The sequence below is a fragment of the Dictyostelium purpureum genome (assembly GCF_000190715.1).
Source record: "Dictyostelium purpureum unplaced genomic scaffold DICPUscaffold_165, whole genome shotgun sequence".
Lineage (NCBI taxonomy): Eukaryota > Evosea > Eumycetozoa > Dictyosteliales > Dictyosteliaceae > Dictyostelium > Dictyostelium purpureum.
In genome coordinates this window covers 13,650-34,818 of record NW_003519502.1, presented here as the reverse complement: position 1 = coordinate 34,818, position 21,169 = coordinate 13,650, and the positions used below count along the sequence as shown (strand labels likewise).

General features: G+C 25.5%; 3 protein-coding genes across 3 annotated transcripts; 1 reads left to right on the top strand and 2 right to left on the bottom strand.

The window, feature by feature from the left end:
- Window positions 1-619: 619 nt before the first annotated feature.
- On the top strand, window positions 620-2,723 carry DICPUDRAFT_153563 (uncharacterized protein; the record flags this gene model as incomplete). The annotated part of the gene is made up of 3 exons (XM_003289175.1): window positions 620-808; window positions 1,112-1,499; window positions 1,582-2,723. 3 exons carry the CDS (start codon window positions 620-622, stop codon window positions 2,721-2,723), a joined length of 1,719 nt encoding a protein of 572 aa, XP_003289223.1.
- A 185-nt stretch (window positions 2,724-2,908) lies between these two features.
- DICPUDRAFT_16006 (uncharacterized protein) lies at window positions 2,909-5,171 on the bottom strand (the record flags this gene model as incomplete). The annotated part of the gene is made up of 2 exons (XM_003289166.1): window positions 2,909-4,714; window positions 4,782-5,171. Coding segments are annotated over 2 exons (2,196 nt in total), but the record flags the coding sequence as incomplete, so codon positions are not given.
- On the bottom strand, window positions 5,061-20,962 carry DICPUDRAFT_92254 (uncharacterized protein; the record flags this gene model as incomplete). Its single annotated transcript, XM_003289165.1, has 3 exons — window positions 5,061-5,077; window positions 6,279-6,287; window positions 19,823-20,962. The coding sequence occupies one exon, from the start codon at window positions 20,959-20,961 to the stop codon at window positions 19,831-19,833; it is 1,131 nt and encodes a 376-aa protein (XP_003289213.1). The 3' UTR covers window positions 5,061-5,077; window positions 6,279-6,287; window positions 19,823-19,830.
- Window positions 20,963-21,169: the final 207 nt, after the last annotated feature.

The window sequence follows — 21,169 nt, the reverse complement described above, 5'->3', positions numbered from 1 at the left end:
TTTTATTTTTATGCTCAAAAATTTAAATTTAAAAAAAAAAAAAAAAAAAATTATAAAAATATAAAATATACCACATTTCCCAATGAAAAAGAAAAAGAAAAATCCTGATGGTCGAAATTTTGAAAGGACACACACAATTAGAGAAAATTAATTAAAAAGAGATCTTAATCAATTGTTATACATAATTAAAATTATTTGATAAATTATTTTATTAAAAATAATGCTATTATTTAATATTTATCAATTATAACAATAAAATTAATTTTTTAATAAATACACAATTATTTTACATTTTAATCAAACCCTTCACTAATACCACTCAATTTTAAAATTTTGAAATATTTTTTTTTTTAAAAAAGTCAGTTTACCCACCATTTAAAAAAAATAGATTTTTTCGAAAATAAAAAATAAAATTATTTTTTATTATTTTTTATTTTTTTTTTTATTTTATTTTTCTTTTTCCTTTTTTTTTTCTTTTTTTTTTTTTTTTTTTTTTTTAATAGTTTGTGTATTATTTAGTTATTTTTATTATTTTAAAATTTATTTTTCTTTTTTGGTATACTTTATTTTTTTATTTAAAAAAAAAGATAAATAGACTGGTAAAAAGTAAAAAAATAAAATGAAATTAAATATTGTATTATTAGTTTTTGTATTAATCAGCGCTGCAATCGTTAGCGCTGTTAATATTCCAATTAACACAAACAAAGAAAAACCAGAACAACAAGGTTTCAAATTCGACTACTCAATTTTCCAACAAGATAAATTATCATCAGCCAACGGTGGTTCTCATTGCGCTGGTTGCACTATTGTATGTATTAAAATATTAATTATTAATATAGTAATATAAATAACATAAAAAAATAAAGATAAAAATAATATGGGTTTCAGAAATAATCGTTTTTATTTTTAGTAATAACCACACCCACATAAAAAATTTCAAACGACGAAATTTACAAATAATTTTTTTTTCAAATAATAAAAAAATAAAAATTTTAAAATGTGCAATTTATTTGAAATTTAAAATTTTTTTTTTATTTTTTTAACACACCCTGATCGTTTTTTAAATATTATATGTACAACATATATTAATTATTGACATTTGTTTTTTTAGGCATTAACATTAGTTGAACAATATTCATATATCCATAATAAAACCATCGAACAATCATTAGATGAAATTTGCACTTTCTTCCCATCAAATGCTGGTCAAGTTTGTATTTGGTTAGTCAACACTTATGGTAAAAGTATTATTCAAAATTTCGAAAAATATGAACACGCTGATGATGTTTGTCATGCTATGAATATTTGTACATCACCAGAATGCAGATTATTCCCAAGCAATACTCCAACTTATTCAAACCCAGAACATAAACACGAAGAATATGATGCTTCAAATCCAAAGGTTTCAGCTGATCCATGGAGCTGGATTCAAAACTTAATTAATCTTTTCTCATCAAAACATTTACCAATTGAAGATATTGATAATGATAAATATTCAAGTATGTATTTATTTTTTTACATTAGAATATTTTACATTTAAAGTGGCAAATATTAATAATTTTTTTAATTTTATTTTTATAGTGGAATCAACATTCAGAGGTTACAGTTGGAGAGGTAAAGATTGTAATGATCTTAGAAGTGATATTCATCCAGGTATTAATGAAGAAACTACAACTGATCCATCCATCGATTGGAATTGTAATGGTATCTATGGTGTTAATAATAAATCACAATCATACGAAGATTTATTCTGTTCAGGATCAGGCCCAATGGGTGTCATTGTTTCAGGTGATTCAGCAGGTGCTCATTTCTCCATTCCACCACAATGGATGACCGCCTCACAAATTAACTCTACTACTTACAATGGTTTCCTTAGTATTTTAGAAAACGAAGTCGATTGGCCAATGAGATCAGCTTACACTGGTTGGGAACCATCCACCGATACCTACACTGTCGATTCAATGTACTTAAGAATGAGAGAAAGAAACTTTTGCAATCATAGAGATTATCAAAATCTTGGTGTCAATGGTGCTAGCTCTGGTTCAACTGCCACCAAAATCATTCAAAGTCTTTCACGTAATCAACAAACTGATAACCCAGCTTTATTCTTCCTCGAGTTAATCGGTAATGATGTTTGCAGTGGTCACCATACTTATGATACTATGACCACCCCACAAGAATTCGAAACCAACATCGTCTCAATCCTTAACTACCTCGATACCCAATTACCAAAAGGTTCACATGTCGTATTTGTAGGTTTAGCTGATGGTAGAGTACTTTGGGATAGTTTATGGAATCGTACCCATCCACTCGGTGCCACCTATGAAGAAGTTTACGATTTCTTAAATTGTATTCAAGTTTCACCATGTTGGGGTTGGATGAATCCAAACGAAACCGTTCGTGATTTCACCAGTACCCGTGCTGCTGAATTATCTGCCGTATACAACCAAATCATCAAAAATTACACTTTCACCAACTTTGATATGATCTATTACGATTTCCCATTCAACGCTATCAATGCCCAATGGGTAGCTCAAGGTGGCCAAACTTGGGAATTAATCGAACCAATCGATGGTTTCCATCCAAATCAAATTACTAATTATTTGATGGCAAGCTTCTTCTATAATTCACTTACCCAAGATAAACCAGAATGGTTAGGAAACATCAATCCATTCAATTCACAAATTCAAGCTATTTTCGGTAACCAAGGTGGTTATGTTTAAGCAACATAAAACACAAAATATATAAAATAAATAAATAGACGATAACATAAAACATTAAAAAAAAAATTTAATTAATTTTTTTTTTATCTTAAAGAAAAAAAGAAATAAAATGTAAATATATATTTAAATATATCAGAAATAAAAAAAATAGTAATTACTTTTCTTTTATTATCTTTTTATTATTTTTTAAATTGACCCAAACTTTTTTCTAATGATTCTTTTGAAATTGTTTGAGAGTTTAAATCTTTTTCTAATTGGAAAATACCGGCTTGGTTGCATAGTTCAAACAGTTGTGAACCAGTAAAGCCTTCAGTTTTACTTGCAATATCTAGCCATTCTCGGTCATTGAGTTGGGTTTCGTCAAAGTTCATATCTGATTTTATAACATTAAGGATATCTATACGGTCTTCTAATGTTGGTAGGTCTACTTTAATTAGTGTTTCCAATCTACCGGGTCTAAGTAATGCACTATCAATAGAGTCTATAGTGTTTGTGCAACCAATTAAAAATATTTGAGATTTGACTTGAATACCATCCATTTCATTTAATAGTTGACTAAGAATACGTTTGCCTGTTCCACCATCTTCGCTTGAGTCGTTTGAATCTCCTCTTGATAGGGCAAGTGAATCGATTTCATCGAAAAACATTATACAGGGTGATGATAATCTTGCACTTTTAAAAAGTTCACGTATTATACGTTCACTTTCACCTAACCATTTTGAATATATATCGGATCCCTTGATTGATATAAAGTTGATGCTCATTGATGTTGCAATAGCTTTAACCATTAAACTTTTACCACACCCGCTTGGCCCCCATAGTAGTAGCCCTGAAGAGTTGTTTAATGATAGTCTCTTGAAGGTGTCAGAGTATTTCAAAGGCCATTCAATTAGTTCTTTAAATCTTTCTTTAACTTCTTTATAACCACCAATTTTATTCCATGGTACATTTTGAATTGTAACATCAAAGTTTATCAAGCTTGAAGGTTTAATTGTTTTTAATGATTCAATAAAATTATTAAATTTGATTGCAACCACATTACTGTTTTCTTTCTCATGTTCGTTATCTTCATTTGTAATTGATAATAATGCTGCAGTTCTACACAGTTTGTTTAAATCTTTATAAAGAAAACCTGGTGTAATTTTTGAAAGTTCGTTTATAAATTGTTCTCTTTCTTTTTCATCATTAATTATTTTATTATTATTATTATCATCTTGTTGATCATTTATTATTGGTGTATTTTTTAGAAGTTGGTTTAAAATTAAAATTCTTTTTGATTGTGTTGGAATTGAAAGGTGAATAAATTTATCTATTCTTCCTGCTCTTGTTATTGATTGATTGATATTTTCAATTGATGAGCATGTAGCTATTAATGCTTGATTTGGCTTTAGTTGGTCTATAAATAAAGAGAGTTTGACAATCATTCTTTTTTGATGGTTACTATCATCATCACTTTTACTTGCAATTTCATCGAGGTTATTAATTATATAAATTACTGGTTCGAGTGTATCTCCTTCTGCTTGTTGGTGATCTGATGTTGTTGATGATGCTGCTGGTGATGAATCTTCATTTGTAAAGTCATTAAGGTTTATATATTTTGATTTGAATTTTTTTGAAATAAAATTAACTAGTGGTATTTTACTTGTGCCTTCTGGGCCATCTATCAAAATTCCTTTAGTTGCAAATATTTTGCTTGTATTATTGTTATTTTTATTTGAATTGAATTTTAATTCTAAGATTTCTAAAATTTGCTCTATTTGCTCTCTAATATCGACCAATTCATTATCATTATCATTTGGATTGATTTTATATTTATTATTATTACTATTATTATTGCTGTTGTCTTGATGATTTTCTATTATTTCAAATTCACGTAAATTGTTTAAATATAATGGAGTTATATTATTATTATTACTATTACTACACCCTAAAACCTTAAAAATACATATATTTCCAACTATTGGGAAAATATAATCACATCCTATGATTATCTTTATAAAGGTTAGTTTTTTATCTTTTATATGCTATAGTAAGGAGATTATAAAATAAAATATTTACAGGTTTATATAAAAAATATCTTTTTAAAGATTCTTGTACAATTTTTCTATTATAATTATTGGGTTTTTTAATTTTAATTGTAATTTTATTATTGTTGGTAGTATTGGTATTTATTTTTTGATTGATTGGAATTATTTCAATATCAAAATTATAAATATTATTTATATTATTATCAAAGTTATATTTTAATTTAATTTCGATTGGTAATAAAATTACATTGTCTTCAATTGTTGGATCGGGGTATACCTGTAGTATAATACCATTGTTATTACTATTTGGTATTAAAAGTTTAATATATTGAAATGGTGATAGCTGGTTATTTAGAATTTCTGATAATGTTATAGGATTGATTTTAATTTGGCTGTATTGAACATTTTTATTGAATTTAAATATTAAATTTTCATTTCTAATTATATTTGATGTCATTATTGGGGTGTTTATATATATCGACAAATGATTTCATATGGAAAAATTAGAAAAAAAAACAAAAAATGCGCTCTTAAATTAAGGAAAAATTTTAAAAAAAAAATTCAAAAAAATATTTAATTTTTTTTAAAAACTTTTTTATTTTTTTTATTTTTGTTTTTATTTTCCAATTAACAAATAAATATTATATATATCCAGTTTTAATTTAGTTATGATAAACCAAAATATATAGATATATTTATAGTAATAAAGTTGTATTTTAAATTAAAAAAAACAAAATAAAAAAAATAAATAAAATCTCTCTCAAAAAAAAAAAAAGAAAAAATAATTGGGTTCAATAGTTTTTAAATAATAAAGTTCATATAATAATATATAAACAATAATAATATACACTAATATGATTAAATTCGAATTAATTAAATCAATAAATGATTTAAATCAAAGAGGTTTATTATTGGGATCAAAATGGTCATCAGAACAACTAAATGGATTATCACCAAAAATATTAAATCAAGTATGTGACCCTGAGGAAGAGAAGAAGCAGTTCGATTTTAATAGCAATAATATAGAGTCATCTTCGCCTCCAATCGGATCCAACGAGCATTTAAAATATTTATTAGCAAAGAGTTATTTCGATTTGAAAGAATATAGAAGATGTTATGATGTATTGGTAGATTGTAAATATCAGTTAAATATATTTCTTAGATCCTATTCCTTATTTTTAGCACTAGAAAAAAGAAAAGAGGAGGATATAATAGAACAACAAAATCAAAAACAACAGCAACAGGCACAACAGCAACAGGCACAGCAACAGGCACAACAACAAGCACAGGGGCAAGATCCAACAAACCCAGATAATAAAAACAGTACAAACAATAATAATAATAGTAATTTATTAAGTAATAATGATGGTCAATATGATTGCCAAGAGTTTAAACAATTATTTCAATTTTTTAAAAAATATTATATCGAAAAAAAAAAAGAAATGGATGGATTCTTATTATATTTTTATAGTATATTATTAAAGAAACAAAAAGAGTTTAATAATGCAAGACAAGTTTTAATTGAATCTGTACATAAATACCCATGTAATTGGTCAGCTTGGTGTGATTTGGCAACTATTTGTTCTGATTCAGCCGATATAGTGATGCAACTCTCCCTACCAAACCATTTTATGAAGGATTTCTTTTTGGCACACTTTAAATTAGAACTACAACAAAACAACGAATCATTACAAATCTATCAATCACTTGTAAAGACTTTTTCAAATTCAACCTATATTTTAGCGCAAACCGCTATTGCAAATTATAATTTACGTGCATACGATGTTGGTGAAGAGATATTCGAGAGGTTAATAGAGCTGGAGCCAAGCCGTTTAGAAAATATCGATATCTACAGTAATATTCTATATGTTCGTGATAAAAAAGCAAGTCTCAGTATGTTGGCACACAAGGCTATGAAAATCGAAAAGTATTGTCCAGAGACATGTTGCATCATTGGTAACTATTACAGTTTAAAGTTGGAGCACGACAAGGCGATTATGTACTTTCAGAGGGCATTGAAGTTGAATGATCGTTATCTTTCAGCATGGACCCTTATTGGGCACGAGTTTTTAGAAATCAAGAATGTATCAGCCGCCATCAATGCCTATAGAAAAGCAGTCGATATTAATCCAAGAGACTACAGAGCTTGGTATGGTCTAGGTCAAACTTATCAACTATTAAAACTACCACTCTACTCTTTATATTACTTTAAGAAGGCAACTACACTAAGACCATACGATCCCAGAATGTGGTGTGCTGCTGGTGGCTGTTACGAATTCATAGAGAGAATACCGGAAGCTATCAAATGCTATGAACGTGCCGAAGAAAATTTAGATAGAGAGCGTGTTGCAATTAATAAATTGGCAAAACTTTATCAAGAAATTCAAAATCACGAAAAAGCAGCATACTACTACAAAAAAAATCTTTTCTATTGCGATCAAGAAAAAATTGATGGTCAAGAAATTATTGATGCACTTTTGTTTTTATCAAATCATCACAAATATTCAAATCCAACTTTATCCGAACAGTATTGCTTAAGATTATTGGACTATGCTGGCCCAGAAAAAGAGGAGGCTAAATCAATTTTAAGAGAAATCCACAGCAAATCAAAAAATAATTTAAAAAATCAACAACAACAACAAAATAAAAAATAATAATTCTTTTTTTTTTTGTTCACAAGTTAAAAAAAAAATTATTTCTTTGAATTTTTTTTTGAATTTTTTTAATTTTTTTATATTTATATTTTATATTTTTTATTTAACACCTAGGCATATTTTAATAGGATGTAAAATTAAATAATAAATTTATAAACAAATCACATTATGATTATAATTTCACTATATAAATAGTAATATTTAATAATAACTTTTATTTTTATCATTAAAAAAAACTATGGAAAAAAAAGAAAACTATGATTTATTAATTAAAATAGGGTTTGTTGGCGATTATTGTTGTAATGGTATTATAAATAACTTTGTTAGTGGCAAGGAATTCAATTGGGAAAGTCCTGGGATTAAGCCTATATTTTGCGACTTTACACTTAAATCAATTACTTTGAGAGACAACTCAAAGATAAAAGTATTATTATTCGAAATACCCAAAGATTACGAAAATAGAAGAGCTTTAACAACAAATTATTATAAAATGGGAAATGGATTTATTATAGTTCACGAAAATAGTAACAATAGATGTGACGATGATTTAAATACCATACATCATTGGCTTAAAGAAATAGAAATCAATACATCTTTAGATATTATATCAATTCCTAAAATATTTATTTCAATAAACTCATCGCCACTACCATCAAGTTGTAACGGTCAATCTAGTCTAATTTCAACATTAAAAGAAGACTATTCAGAGTTTTTAAATATGGAATTTTATGAAATATATACCAAAGATAATTCATCAATAAATTATAATAAAATTATAAATATAATAGAGAATTTTTTAGAACAAACTAAAGTTTATTTAAATAATAAATAATATTCAATAAAGTAATTTAAAATTTCATAAATTATCTGTATTCGATTTTAAATTATTTTTTTATTTGTATTTGTGTTTTTGTGCGAGTGTTTGGAAAGAAATAATGATTTTTTTTTTTTTTTTTAATTTCTAAAAATAAAAAAAGAAAAATATATATATACACATTCGCACACAAATTAACACACATCCACCCAAAATTGCTATATGAAATTAATTTCTCTATTTTTTTTGTGCAAAATAAAAAAATAACAAAATAAAAAAAGAAAAATATATATTTTTTTTTTTTTTTTAATTTCTAAAAATATAACTTAATTTATTTTTATTTTTATCTTTATTTTAATTTTATATAAATAAGGAACAAAAAATACTATTATATTAATCAAATATTGATTCAATATATTTTATAAATCTACTTTGATAATCTTTTGGGTTAACTGCTGATATTTTAGTCTAAAAAAGAAAAAAAAATTAAAAATTATATTAGTATTGAGATAACTTATTAAAAAAAATATTAAATTTAATATTAAACTTACTCTATCAAAGAAAATTCCTTTTAAAGCATTTTCACCACGCTTTTTTAAATTATAAGTTGTTAGGATATCAATTAAACCTAAATAATAAACTATACCTCCATCACTTTCTCCTGTATTCGATCTATTAATTATATTTGAAGTTGATAATGATGTTGGTTGTTGAGGGGTATGAATTCTTTCAATAATACCATTAAAATCCTTTTTGAAATAGGATATATCCTTTTTCTCAAGTAACTTTGAACCTTGAGATTCTTTAAGAGTTTGAATTGATTTGTTGTCACTAATATGTAAACCAACTAATAAACTATAATCGCATATACCATGGCTGCACATCCATTCAGAGTCGATTGATAATTGTTGTATAAATACTTTTTTTAATTTACCTAAATGAATCTTTCTTTTTAAATTTAAATCCTTGAATGTTAAATCCTGAGTTTGAATATTAATACTATTTTCTACACCATTTATTTGATTATTACTTGTATTCAAACTATCTGTAACGTTTTGGTGAAGCTGTTGCTCATTGGCTAATTTTTGCTGAATTTTATTAACATCAACATATCTACCTATTGTTGAACCTTTTAAATCATATTTTTCTTTAATATCCAACTTTTGTTCAGAATAGAAAAGATTGACCATTACAACAAATATGATATCTCTATGGCAACTATTATAATAGGAAGCACCATTTAATTTTAATTTTCCCTTTAAGCGATATACTCCCAAGAATCTTGGAAGCAAAGAATTTGGATACTTCATTATGTGTTGATAGTATGATGGAAATAATTTAGTGAATGTTTCATACTCGCTTGATGGAATTGTTTTTAAAAAGTATTTAGAGTCCTCTGATTTATAGAAAAAGCTACCACTTCTACCAGCAGTTTGAACCTCTAAAAACTTTACAATATCAGATATCTCTGGGCTGCCTATTGATGATTTGGTTCTAAGGAAATCGTTGTCGACATTATAATATTTTCTTATTGCCTTAAAAACTTTTGGGGAGAATATTGTAAACTGCCATTTATCTGAAAATGAGGATGTTGATGATGCTGTAGATGATAGCTCTGTGTTTGATGCGACTGTTGGTGAGGTTATAGTTGTATTTAATGAATCTGTTGTTCTTGCTATTGTTGTTACTGTTGATGATGAACATTCAGATGTGGATCCTGATTCTATAAGATGGAATTGATTTATAATTTGTTCTTCATCTAAATCTTCACCTGAATCAATTGGGATTTTAATATTGGTTTCTTTATTAAAATCTTCTTTTGAAAAATCACTAATAATAGAAGCCCCGTCTTTTTGATTTGTTTCTCCATTATATATTTCAAATAACTTTTTAAAACCAATAGTCAATAAATCAATATATTGTTGAGTTTCTTGATCCTGTAATAATTTTTTAGATTGATTTTCATTATCTGATTGTCTATATAGGGTTTCTTCGATAGCGTTTTTAGAATACTTTAAAATATTAAATGGTTTTAAAGCAGATCTATATGAAGATGATGTTGGTGGTGATGCATTCTTTGGTTGTTGTGGTATTGTGGGTGGTGATGCTTTATTTAATAACTTTGGATCTACTGATACCAATAGTGGTTTAGTTGATAGTTGGGTGGTTTGTTGAGTTGGTTGTTTGGTTGGTTGTGGTGGTTGTTGTTGTTTTGTTGGTTCTTGGGTTGGTCTTGGGGTTGGTTGGGTTTGTTGTTGTTGTTGGGTTTGATGTTGAGTTGGTTGTTGGGTTTGTTGTGGGGTTTGTTGTGGGGTTTGTGGTTGTTGGGTTGTTTGTGGGTTTGGATCTTGGGTTTGTTGTTGTTGTTGTTGGGTTGTTTGCTGTTGGGTTGGTTGCTGGGTTGGTTGTGGTGGTGGTTGTGATGGTTGGCCTCTATTATGAACATCTAAAAAAAAATAGTTAGACACTACATTACTACAGATATAATATATAAATAATGATACCTACTTTTAAAACTTTCATATTGCTCCAAAAGTTTTTTTGTATGTTCGAAATCGGTTTCTTTCTTTCTTTCATCAAAAATTATATCGAGACCTGTATATAATTTATTCAATTTATTTTCATAATATTTAATTAATTTTTCGAATGAAAATCTGTATAAATTTGCTAAAATTTTGATTCTAAAAAGATAATATAAATGTTAATATCAATAATAAACAAAAATAAATATATATTAAATGAACTTACAACATTGAAAAAAATAAAATAAATGCAAAGCATTTTGACTTTTCAGTCAAACTGCTGGATGAAAGAATGGCATCATATAAAATATGTGCAAAAATAAATTCCATTATAAGAAAAAAGATTGAAATTTTCTTATGTGCATTATAATGGAAAGTTCTAGAGCTAATAATTTTGGCCTCCAATAGAGCGATCTTGGATTCCATAGCCCATACTTTGTTTTCAAAAAGCTTTCTCTGAATATAAATAAAGCAATAATTAATATTTATTTTATAATGTATGTAATATAAGAGATACTTACTTTTGAAATAATATTACCCATTTTATTAATTAATTTGTTCTAACAAATTAAAAGGGTAAAATAAATAAATATATATATAAAAATATTTACAATAAATAAAAAATAAAATAAATATATATATATATAAATACAATAATATGATTCTGTGAAATAAAATGAAAAAAATGTTGAAAATTAAGCTTGACAAATTAACAATGAAGTTTGATTGATTGCTTGAATTTAAAAAAAAAAAAAATTTCGAAAAAAAATTTTAATTTATATTGAGCAATAAACTTTTTATAATAATAAAAAAAAAGTGTGTGGTGGGGTTATAATTTAATTTTTTTTTTAAATTTTTTTTAAATTTTTTTAATTAAATAAAAATAAAAAATACCATTTTTGGAAGCCATTGCAATCTGAACTATACAAAAAAAAATGATGATGACTCATGTTCAATTTAAACAAAAAAATTTTTTATTATATGTGGTCAATAGTAATATGAAAAAAAAAAAAAAAAAATTTGATAAAAAAAAAATTAAATTTATTTATTTATTTATTTGATTATTTATTTATTTATTTATTTTATAAAAAACTTTAAAGTCATGTTGAGAACTTTCTTTTTATTATTTTTTTATAATTTAATTTTTATTTATTTTAATTTTAATTTTAATTATTATTTTTATTGAATATATAAAATTATATAAAATAACCATCACTTTAAATCATCCTATTTGTTTAATAATATGATGGGTATATATAATAACAAAAAAAAATTATTAAATAATAAATAATTATATTACATTTCTATAAATATATAATAATATAACTGAAAAAAAAAAAACACCACAAATTTTTGTGATGATTATTTATTTAAAAATTTTTTTCTCTGATTTAATAATGAATTAATAAATTTTTATTTTATTTAATAAAAATTTACTGAATAAATACTATCTCTTATATATTTTATCCTAAAGTAAGACTATTTTTTAAAAAAAAAAAAACAAATAAATACAAATATTTTTTTAAATTTAAATTTTTTTTATTAAATTATAAAAATATAAAATTAAAATTAAATGGTAAATTTGTAATTAAAACCCCATTGGAATAAAGATGAGGTACTTGATAATAGGGTTGAATTTAAAATTAAATAAAGTAAAAGATTGATGATATTTAAAATGATTTCGAAATTATATAACTTTGTATTTCTTTGTGGTTAAAAGAGATCTGAAGTAATGAATATGCACTCTGTATTGTTATTATTATTGAAAAGTAAGTATTAAGGTAAATATACGATTGAAACCACTATTAAATTTCTGAAAATAATTATAAATCCCACCATCTATATTTTGCTTTATAAACATCTCCTGTTATTGATACTGAAGTTGAAGAGTTATATAGTTTGGAAATATTGGAGCTATAAAATAATTTAATGATAATATAATATATTAATGAACCTGTTGGATATTTTAATTCTATCTTGAGTTAAAATGGCGCTAATCTATTACCTACTTTAATAATTTGATTAAAACTACAAATAAAACCTAACTCTGTGACCCCATAAGACATAACTTGACCATGTGGTTCTAATGCATTGTTTACCTTAATTCAAATTGTTGTGGCATATCTTTTGTGTGGATATTTTTAATTTGATCCATTTACCTGCTATTGGTTTGCGTCTAAAGTGTAATGATTATTAAGGATGGATGGGGATGTTCATATTGGTGGGAGAGAGGTGAAATTCGTTGACCCTATCAAAATGAACTTCTGCGAAGGCATTCATCAAATACTTCCCCATTAATCAAGAACGAAAGCTTGGGGATTGAAGACGATCAGATACCGTCGTAATCCAAAAAATAAAATAAAACTAACGAATCTGAAAATAATAATAAAGAATCTAAAAATAATAATCTTAAAGTTTTTTTTTCTATAATAAATTTTTTTTCCATATTTTTAAGGTAGTTATGTGTAGTTGTATCCCAACTTAAAATCAATACGAGGAAACCGAAATAACCTGTATTTTTCTTTATTTACTATTTAGTGGCATTTAGTTTAAAGTGAGGTGTTTTATAAGTGAATTATGATTTGCTGTGGATTATTACAATTATTATTTAATATTATTGTGCGTTTGGTGGAGTATCTTTACTATTTTTTTGTAATAGAAAGAGAGTGTTTTCATTTCAATGAAATATTTTGACGTTTGAGTGATCTTTGAATAGTAACAATTGAAACATTTAAATCCATATTATTTTGAATGTATTCTTTGATTTCACCTAAAGTACGGCATTCTCCATTTAAAACTAATTTTTTACATTGTCTTTCTGCACGGGTGGTGATCTTTCTTTTTCTACCTGGTATTATATCTGCTTCGATAGTGCCCTCTTTTCTATTTTTATTTAAAATTCTCTTTACTGTAGATTTACTACACCCAATTATATTTGCAACTTCTTGATGACTGTTTCCTTCTTTGTTAAGCTTTAAAATCATTTCTCTTTTCTCCATAGAAAGGGCCATTTTATTATTTATGTTTAATAAAAGTATACCAATAAAAAAAAAAAAATTGGTGTACTATGAAAAAAAAAAAAAAACCACTAAAAGTTCAAAAATAATTTAATAAAAAATTTAAAAAAAAAATTAAAAAAAATTAAAAATATTTTTTTTTATTAATTTATTTTTGAAAAGCATATATAAATCTTAAACCGGTTATATAAAAATAAAAAAGGTATAGTTCCGAATAAAACACCCAATACAATTTATTTACCTGAAATACAAAGTTCAACTTGTAATGTACATTAATGAACTTTAAAGTTAAAAAAAATAATAAATAAATAATAAAAATTAAGATAATAAAATTATATGATTTTTAAGTTTATGTGAAAATATGTTTTTAAAATTGGGAATATTATAATATTAAATGAAGTGGTACCATTAAAAACATCAACACAGGTATAAATAGTATCATAATGTATTATAATCTATATTTTAATTAGAGTTCAAAAATTATTGTTATCCTCAATTTCCAATTATAGTTAGCGTAAACCTAAAATAACAGCAGTAACACATACATCACAATATTTTTCTTTTTTTCAATTATTTTAATTTTCCAACAACTATTTTCTGTTTTTTCTAACAATTTTATTTTTTTTTAAATTTTTTTAATTTTTAATTTTTAAATTAAAAAGGAAATTAATATTATATTTTATTGTAAAAGAAGAAATCTGTTTCTTCTTTTACAATTTTATTTATTGGTTTATTTATGGGAAGATCAATATATTATTGAAAAGGAAAGAAATGAAGTTAAAATTTACCTGCACAAAAACAGATAAATTTTTTTTTTTATCTGTTTTAAAAATAATAATAAACATAAAAGTTTTAATATTTAAACTCTTTTTTTTTTGTTTTATTTTATAATTATCAAAAACCATTTTATAATGAAATCATATAGTTTATTTTCAATTATTTTTGTACTTTTTTTTTCAAGTTTTTTAATCTTACAAGTTTCATCAAGTTGCGAAGGAGATTTCGTTGACTGTTTGCTTAAACATCCAGACGTATATGCAAATGCAATCACAGCATGTTCAAAAAATTATAAGGCATGTGCACATAAAGATGCTGCTTCTGAATGCTCTGAAAAATGTAATAACCAATATGCAGGGTGTCAATTAAGCCATGGTAAAAATTGCCGAGGTGCACATACAGATTGTACCAGTAAATGTTAGTCAACATATACTGGGAGTTTACACAGGTTTCTTGTGATCAAGATTAAAATAAATAAAAAAAATTTGCCTGTTTTTTAATTATTTAAAATTCAATTAATTTATTTAAACAACTTTTGTTTTTAATTTTTTCTTTGTCTGTAACATTTGTCTATAAAAATTGGGTATAGTATTTGAATATAAGATCGTCGCAGTGTTTTCTGTTTTTATCGTGGTGTATATGATAACTAATTGACTAGCTATAATGATATTATTCCCACACCTAAATATAATTGTGGAATAGGAGGATCGGAGAGTCATATTGCGAATATTACTAACACCATATTTTGATTATACTTTGAACATGTTTTATCTCTATCCATAGTTGTATTTTTAAATAATTATTATGTTTTTTGTTTATTTATTTACCTATTTACATATTTATTTATTATTTATTTATTTATTTATTTATTTATTTATTTATTTATTTATTTATTTATATATTTTTTTTTTTTTTTTTTTTTTTTTTTTTTTTTTATTATCATTTAATAGTATACTTCTTTCTGGCATCTCTTCTTTTTGATGGAAGTGTTTGTTTAGCCTTAACATTTTATTTTGGTTTCTATTTTGCTTTTTCACTGAATAATGAACCGACCACCACCCCATCTGAATCATAAACTGATATATCAAAATGTCTTTTCGACAATTTGGTTTAATCTATTGAAATTTACATCTAATTCAATTTCTAACTCTTCATTTGGGCCACAATTTTATTGAAAACGGTTTGTTTCATTGTTGACGACCGATCAATCATTAAATTTGAACCAGATAACCAAATTTTATGACAGTTAAACATTATTTATGGTCTGATTTGGTTTTAAATGTTTTAAAAATGTTATCTAATAAATTTTATATGTTGCTTTATTTACTTTTTAACGGTGACAGAAGAAATTAAACAATTGTGGTGTTTAATAATAATGATGGGTTTTTTAATTTTTTTTAATAATTTATTTATGTAAATTTTTATTTATACTTTTTTATTTTTAATTTTTTTAATAAGTTATATTTTATAACAAATAACATAGAGTTTATTTACAAGAGGAAATAACTAAATTATTAACAGAAAAAAAATTTTAAATTATATTTTAAAAATAAAAAAATTTTTAAATTACCAAATTAATTTTTAAACAGAAATTTTTTTAATATAAATATTTATTCCCCACAACTTTATTTTAAAAATAAAATCATATCTAAACTAAATATTTCATTTTCATAACTTTTTTTTTTTAAAGTGAAGATGATTCAATGATAAATTAAGTCATCAGTTTGTTTTGGTTTGTTGGCATGTGTTTAATACCTATAGCGCTTTACCACAATGCATACTTTTTTTTTTTTTTTTTTTTTAAAAGTGAAGATAATAAAAAGCAAATGCTTTAAATTAATCAGTAAATTTTATTTAATGTTTTTTGTAATGTTTTTAAAGAAAATATTCTAAACTGTTGATATTTGGTAAAGATTTGATGCTGATGAAGTATGCTCTTGCTATTCTTCTTTTGAATTTTCTATATTCTTCATTGATGTTGCTAATTGTTTGTGGTTGTTTAGCGTGTCTTTCCTTGATGTTTTTTAAACCTTTTAAGTATTCTAAAGTAGCTAGTTTAGTCCATTTTGAGGTTAGATTCTTATAATCGAGTTCTTTTATTGTATTTTCTTGATCGTCATATAATTCTTTACATAACCAAATCCAAACTTGATGAAATACCAGGGCTATGGCATTTCTATAAGCGAAACATCTAGTTAAGTCGAAATCTATTGCTTTATAGTTCCATTGGAAGTGTGATTTGTGGAATCTGGTGTTGTTGTAATCCATATTTATTTCTCCATCGGATTTGCGACCTTCTGGGATTTTGTATGTAATATTTTTTATTGATATATTCCTTCTTGATCTTGTTATGTCTAGTGACCAATTGAGGCCCCTTCCCGAAGTAATGAATATAAATGATTTTAGTTTATTAAAGTTGATGAATTTCAGAGTTTTTTTACATTTGAAAAATAGATGACCATATGGATCATTATTAAGATTTTCATTACATAGTCTACATGGTTTGTTGTGAATGAAGTTGATGGGTAAGCATCTTGCTTGGAATTTGAATAGAGTGTTTCTTGATTTTGGATCTTTAATATTAAGTATATTATTGAATAGGTTGATATAGCTATAACCTGTAAGTTGAAGACATTGTTGGAATTCTGTTTTGGGTGTAAAGCTGTTGAGATTGTTTATTTCCGAATACCATTCTGCTAAAGAAAGAGGTTTGCCGTCTTTATTTTTAATGGATTTCAACCCGTCTAGTAGTCCTTTTTTAACTTTTATTTGTATCCAATCATTGTAGTTTTTAAATAGGTAATCTGAAGTTATTGTTTTGGTTGATATTTGATGTTTCCAATGCATACAAGTTGGGCACGGTGATGTCAATTCATGTGTGATTGAGAAAACCTGGGTGAATTTTAATAACCAAAAATAAACATCTCTGGGAAGATAAAACTCAATTTTTAAAAAAAAATTTTAGTGGGGAAATCCGAGAATCGAACTCAGGACGCTACCACCCAAAGGTAGCATTATACCACTTAACTAATTTCCCTTTTTTGATGGTATTTTTAAAATAGGGTACCTCCGGTAATTTATGTCTAAAAATCATGAACATTTCACATTCGATTTAACATATGAAAGAGTACTCAAGAGATTCAAGGTAATCTGCGTAGCAGCATGGGAAAGAGAAGTCAAAAATAAAACCGAATATATAAGAAACTTCAACACCAAGATCCAGCTATTCAGCGACACCACATAATGAAGATAGTCAACAGGCTAGAGAAGTTTAGCAAGATATGGAATTCAGATATATTTTGAGTGGAAATACCGATACACCTGGAAAGCTACTGAACTTTATCGATGAATTACAAATAAAAATTAAATAACAAAAATTACTCAACAAAAATTAAATATCTTAAATTAAATAACTAAAAATTTTCTTAAAAATAAATTAATAAAAATCTTGTTAACCTTTTCGCCATTCTTATTGAAGGGGTAAGTCAAAAATTCGTGGTTAGCAATTAATACAAAAAAAGGTTAATTTAGGTGGTATTAAATCTCTTCCCGCTTATTAAAGGAAAATTTAGGTTTAATCTTTTGAATTTATAAAATATTTCTTATAAATTATGATAAATTGCTAAGGTTCACTTTATAAAAAAAAATTGGAAATATTTTCTTTTTTTTTTTTTTTAAAAATTTATAAATTTTTTTATTTACTATTAAATTTATAAGGAATAAAAACCAAAATACTAAAAATAAAAAATTTATTTGCACATATGGAGTTTGTGGCAAACTTTGTTTGGATCTTCATTTCTCTTTAATTCAGCAATAATTTTGTGGAAAATCTTACCGACCAACTATTTTAAAAAATAAAATCAATTAGTATTATATAAAAATAACATGTTATAATTTAAAAAAACAACTTACTTTGTTACAAACGTGGGATAATGGTTTACCTAAGTGTTTGCATTCAGATGAAGCAAAGTTTTTACCTTCATCAGTACCTTTGTTGATAACTTTTTCGGCAGCTTTGACAACGTGTTTGCAGGCTGAGCATTTTAATTTCTTTAATGGGTTCCATTTGTGTGGTTTTAAGTGTTTTTTCCAGTGATGTTTCTTGAGGAGATCATTTTCAACTTCACAAACACCTAAATCAGTACAGGCAGCAAGTGAATCTTCGTGTTCATTAGCTTTTTCCATTAAAACCATACCAAGGTTGTCAACAAGGTCGTTACATGATTCAGCAAATTCTTCACCATGGTAGTTACAGGCTGAGCTTAAAGCTGGGATGATATCAGCAACTGAAGCATTTTGGAACATGAGGTCTTCAGTGATGCTGAAAGCATATTGACACATTTGACAGTCAATAGCACGAACTACGCTTGATGCAAAAGCTAAAACACAAACAATTAAAAAGAATAAGAATCTCATTTTTGAGTTACAATTTCGATTTTGAATATATAAAAAATATTAAAAAATAATAATACTAAATAACTATTTATTTATTTTAAAAATAAAAATAATTATTTATTATAAAAATATAAAAAAAGATGATTGAATGAATAAAAAAAAAAAATTTACCTTTATTTATATTTTTTATTTTTCATAAAATTTAAAAAAAAAGGGTTTTTAAATTTCACAATACTGGTATAATTATAGATACTATAATTATTTATTTTATTTTATTTTTTTTTATATTTCCTTATTTTATTTTCCAACCTCATCATTTTTTTTTATACTTTTTTATCAAAAAAACTTCAATATCTTTTGAACAAAAATAAATTGTATATGGTCAGAAAGTTTTAAGATAAAAAAAATATTTAAAAAAAAAATTTTAAAAAAATTAAAAAAAATAAAACAAATAAACCAGAATATTTATCTGGTAAGAAATTAAGGTCGCCTATTACAAAAAATTTATCTGGGGGCATAACAATGTTCGCCTTTATTATTGTTTAAAAAAAAATTATGTTTTAAAAAAAACAATGAATAACATTTATTTATTTTAAATGATGAGTTAAAAATATTTGAATTTATGTTCACATAAAATAAAATAGTTCACAAAAAATTTATATTTATATTATAAAAAAATAAAACAATATTTGTGGAATTTATTAATTAATAAAATCAAACTGAAAAATAAATATTTTATGATGAAATGTAATGATTAATAAAATAATATTATTGAAGACAACAATTAAGATTTATTTTTTAAAAAAGGATAAAATCAACACTTTTTAAAAAAGGTTTTATTTTTATTATTTTTTTTGAAAAATTTTTTTTATATTAATACAAAGTTATATAATTAAATAATTTAGAAGCATTTTCTGTGGACAATTGATGGACCTGATTCGTCATATTCTTCTTTTGAGATCCACATTTGTTGGAAAGTTGAGAGTGAGGCTAAAATTGAACCACCAATCCAGACAGAGTATTTACGTTCTGGTGGAGCAATGATTTTAATTTTCATGGTTGATGGGGCTAAAGCAGTTAATTCTTTGTTCATACGATCAGCAATACCTGGGAACATAGTTGTACCACCTGATAAGACGACATTACCGTATAAATCTTTACGGATATCAACATCACATTTCATGATTGAATTGTAAGTGGTTTCGTGGATACCAGCTGATTCCATACCTAAGAATGATGGTTGGAATAAGGCTTCTGGGCAACGGAAACGTTCGTTACCGATGGTGATGACTTGACCGTCTGGTAATTCGTATGATTTTTCTAAGGCAGATGATGAGGCAGCAGTTTGCATTTCAGCTTCGAAGTCTAAGGCAACGTAGGCTAATTTTTCTTTGATATCTCTGACGATTTCTCTTTCAGCAGTGGTGGTGAATGAGTAACCACGTTCAGTTAAGATTTTCATCATGTAATCGGTTAAATCACGACCAGCTAAATCTAAACGTAAGATGGCATGTGGTAAGGCATAACCTTCATAGATTGGAACAGTGTGGGAGACACCATCACCTGAATCCATAACAATACCGGTGGTACGACCTGAGGCGTATAATGATAAGACGGCTTGGATGGCAACGTACATGGCTGGGGTGTTGAAGGTTTCGAACATAATTTGGGTCATTTTTTCTCTGTTAGCTTTTGGATTTAATGGGGCTTCAGTTAATAAGACTGGGTGTTCTTCTGGGGCAACACGTAATTCATTGTAGAAAGTATGATGCCAGATTTTTTCCATATCATCCCAGTTGGTAACGATACCGTGTTCAATTGGGTATTTGAGGGTTAAGATACCTCTCTTTGATTGGGCTTCATCACCAACATATGAGTCTTTTTGACCCATACCGACCATAACACCAGTGTGTCTTGGACGACCAACAATTGATGGGAAAACAGCTCTTGGGGCATCATCACCAGCAAAACCGGCTTTGCACATACCTGAACCGTTATCGATAACTAAAGCTTGAACATCTTCACCTTCCATCTAAAAAAAAAAAAAAAAAAAATTAATATTTTATTAAATAAAAAAAATAAATAATGAAACAATAATAATAATAATAATAAAAAATGATAAATACTTTATTTTATATATATTTGATTTAATTGATTAATGAAAAAAAATAAAAAAGTAGTCTTTTTTTTAATTTATATTTTTTAAAAAAAAAAAAGAAATTATTTTTTTTGAAAAAAAA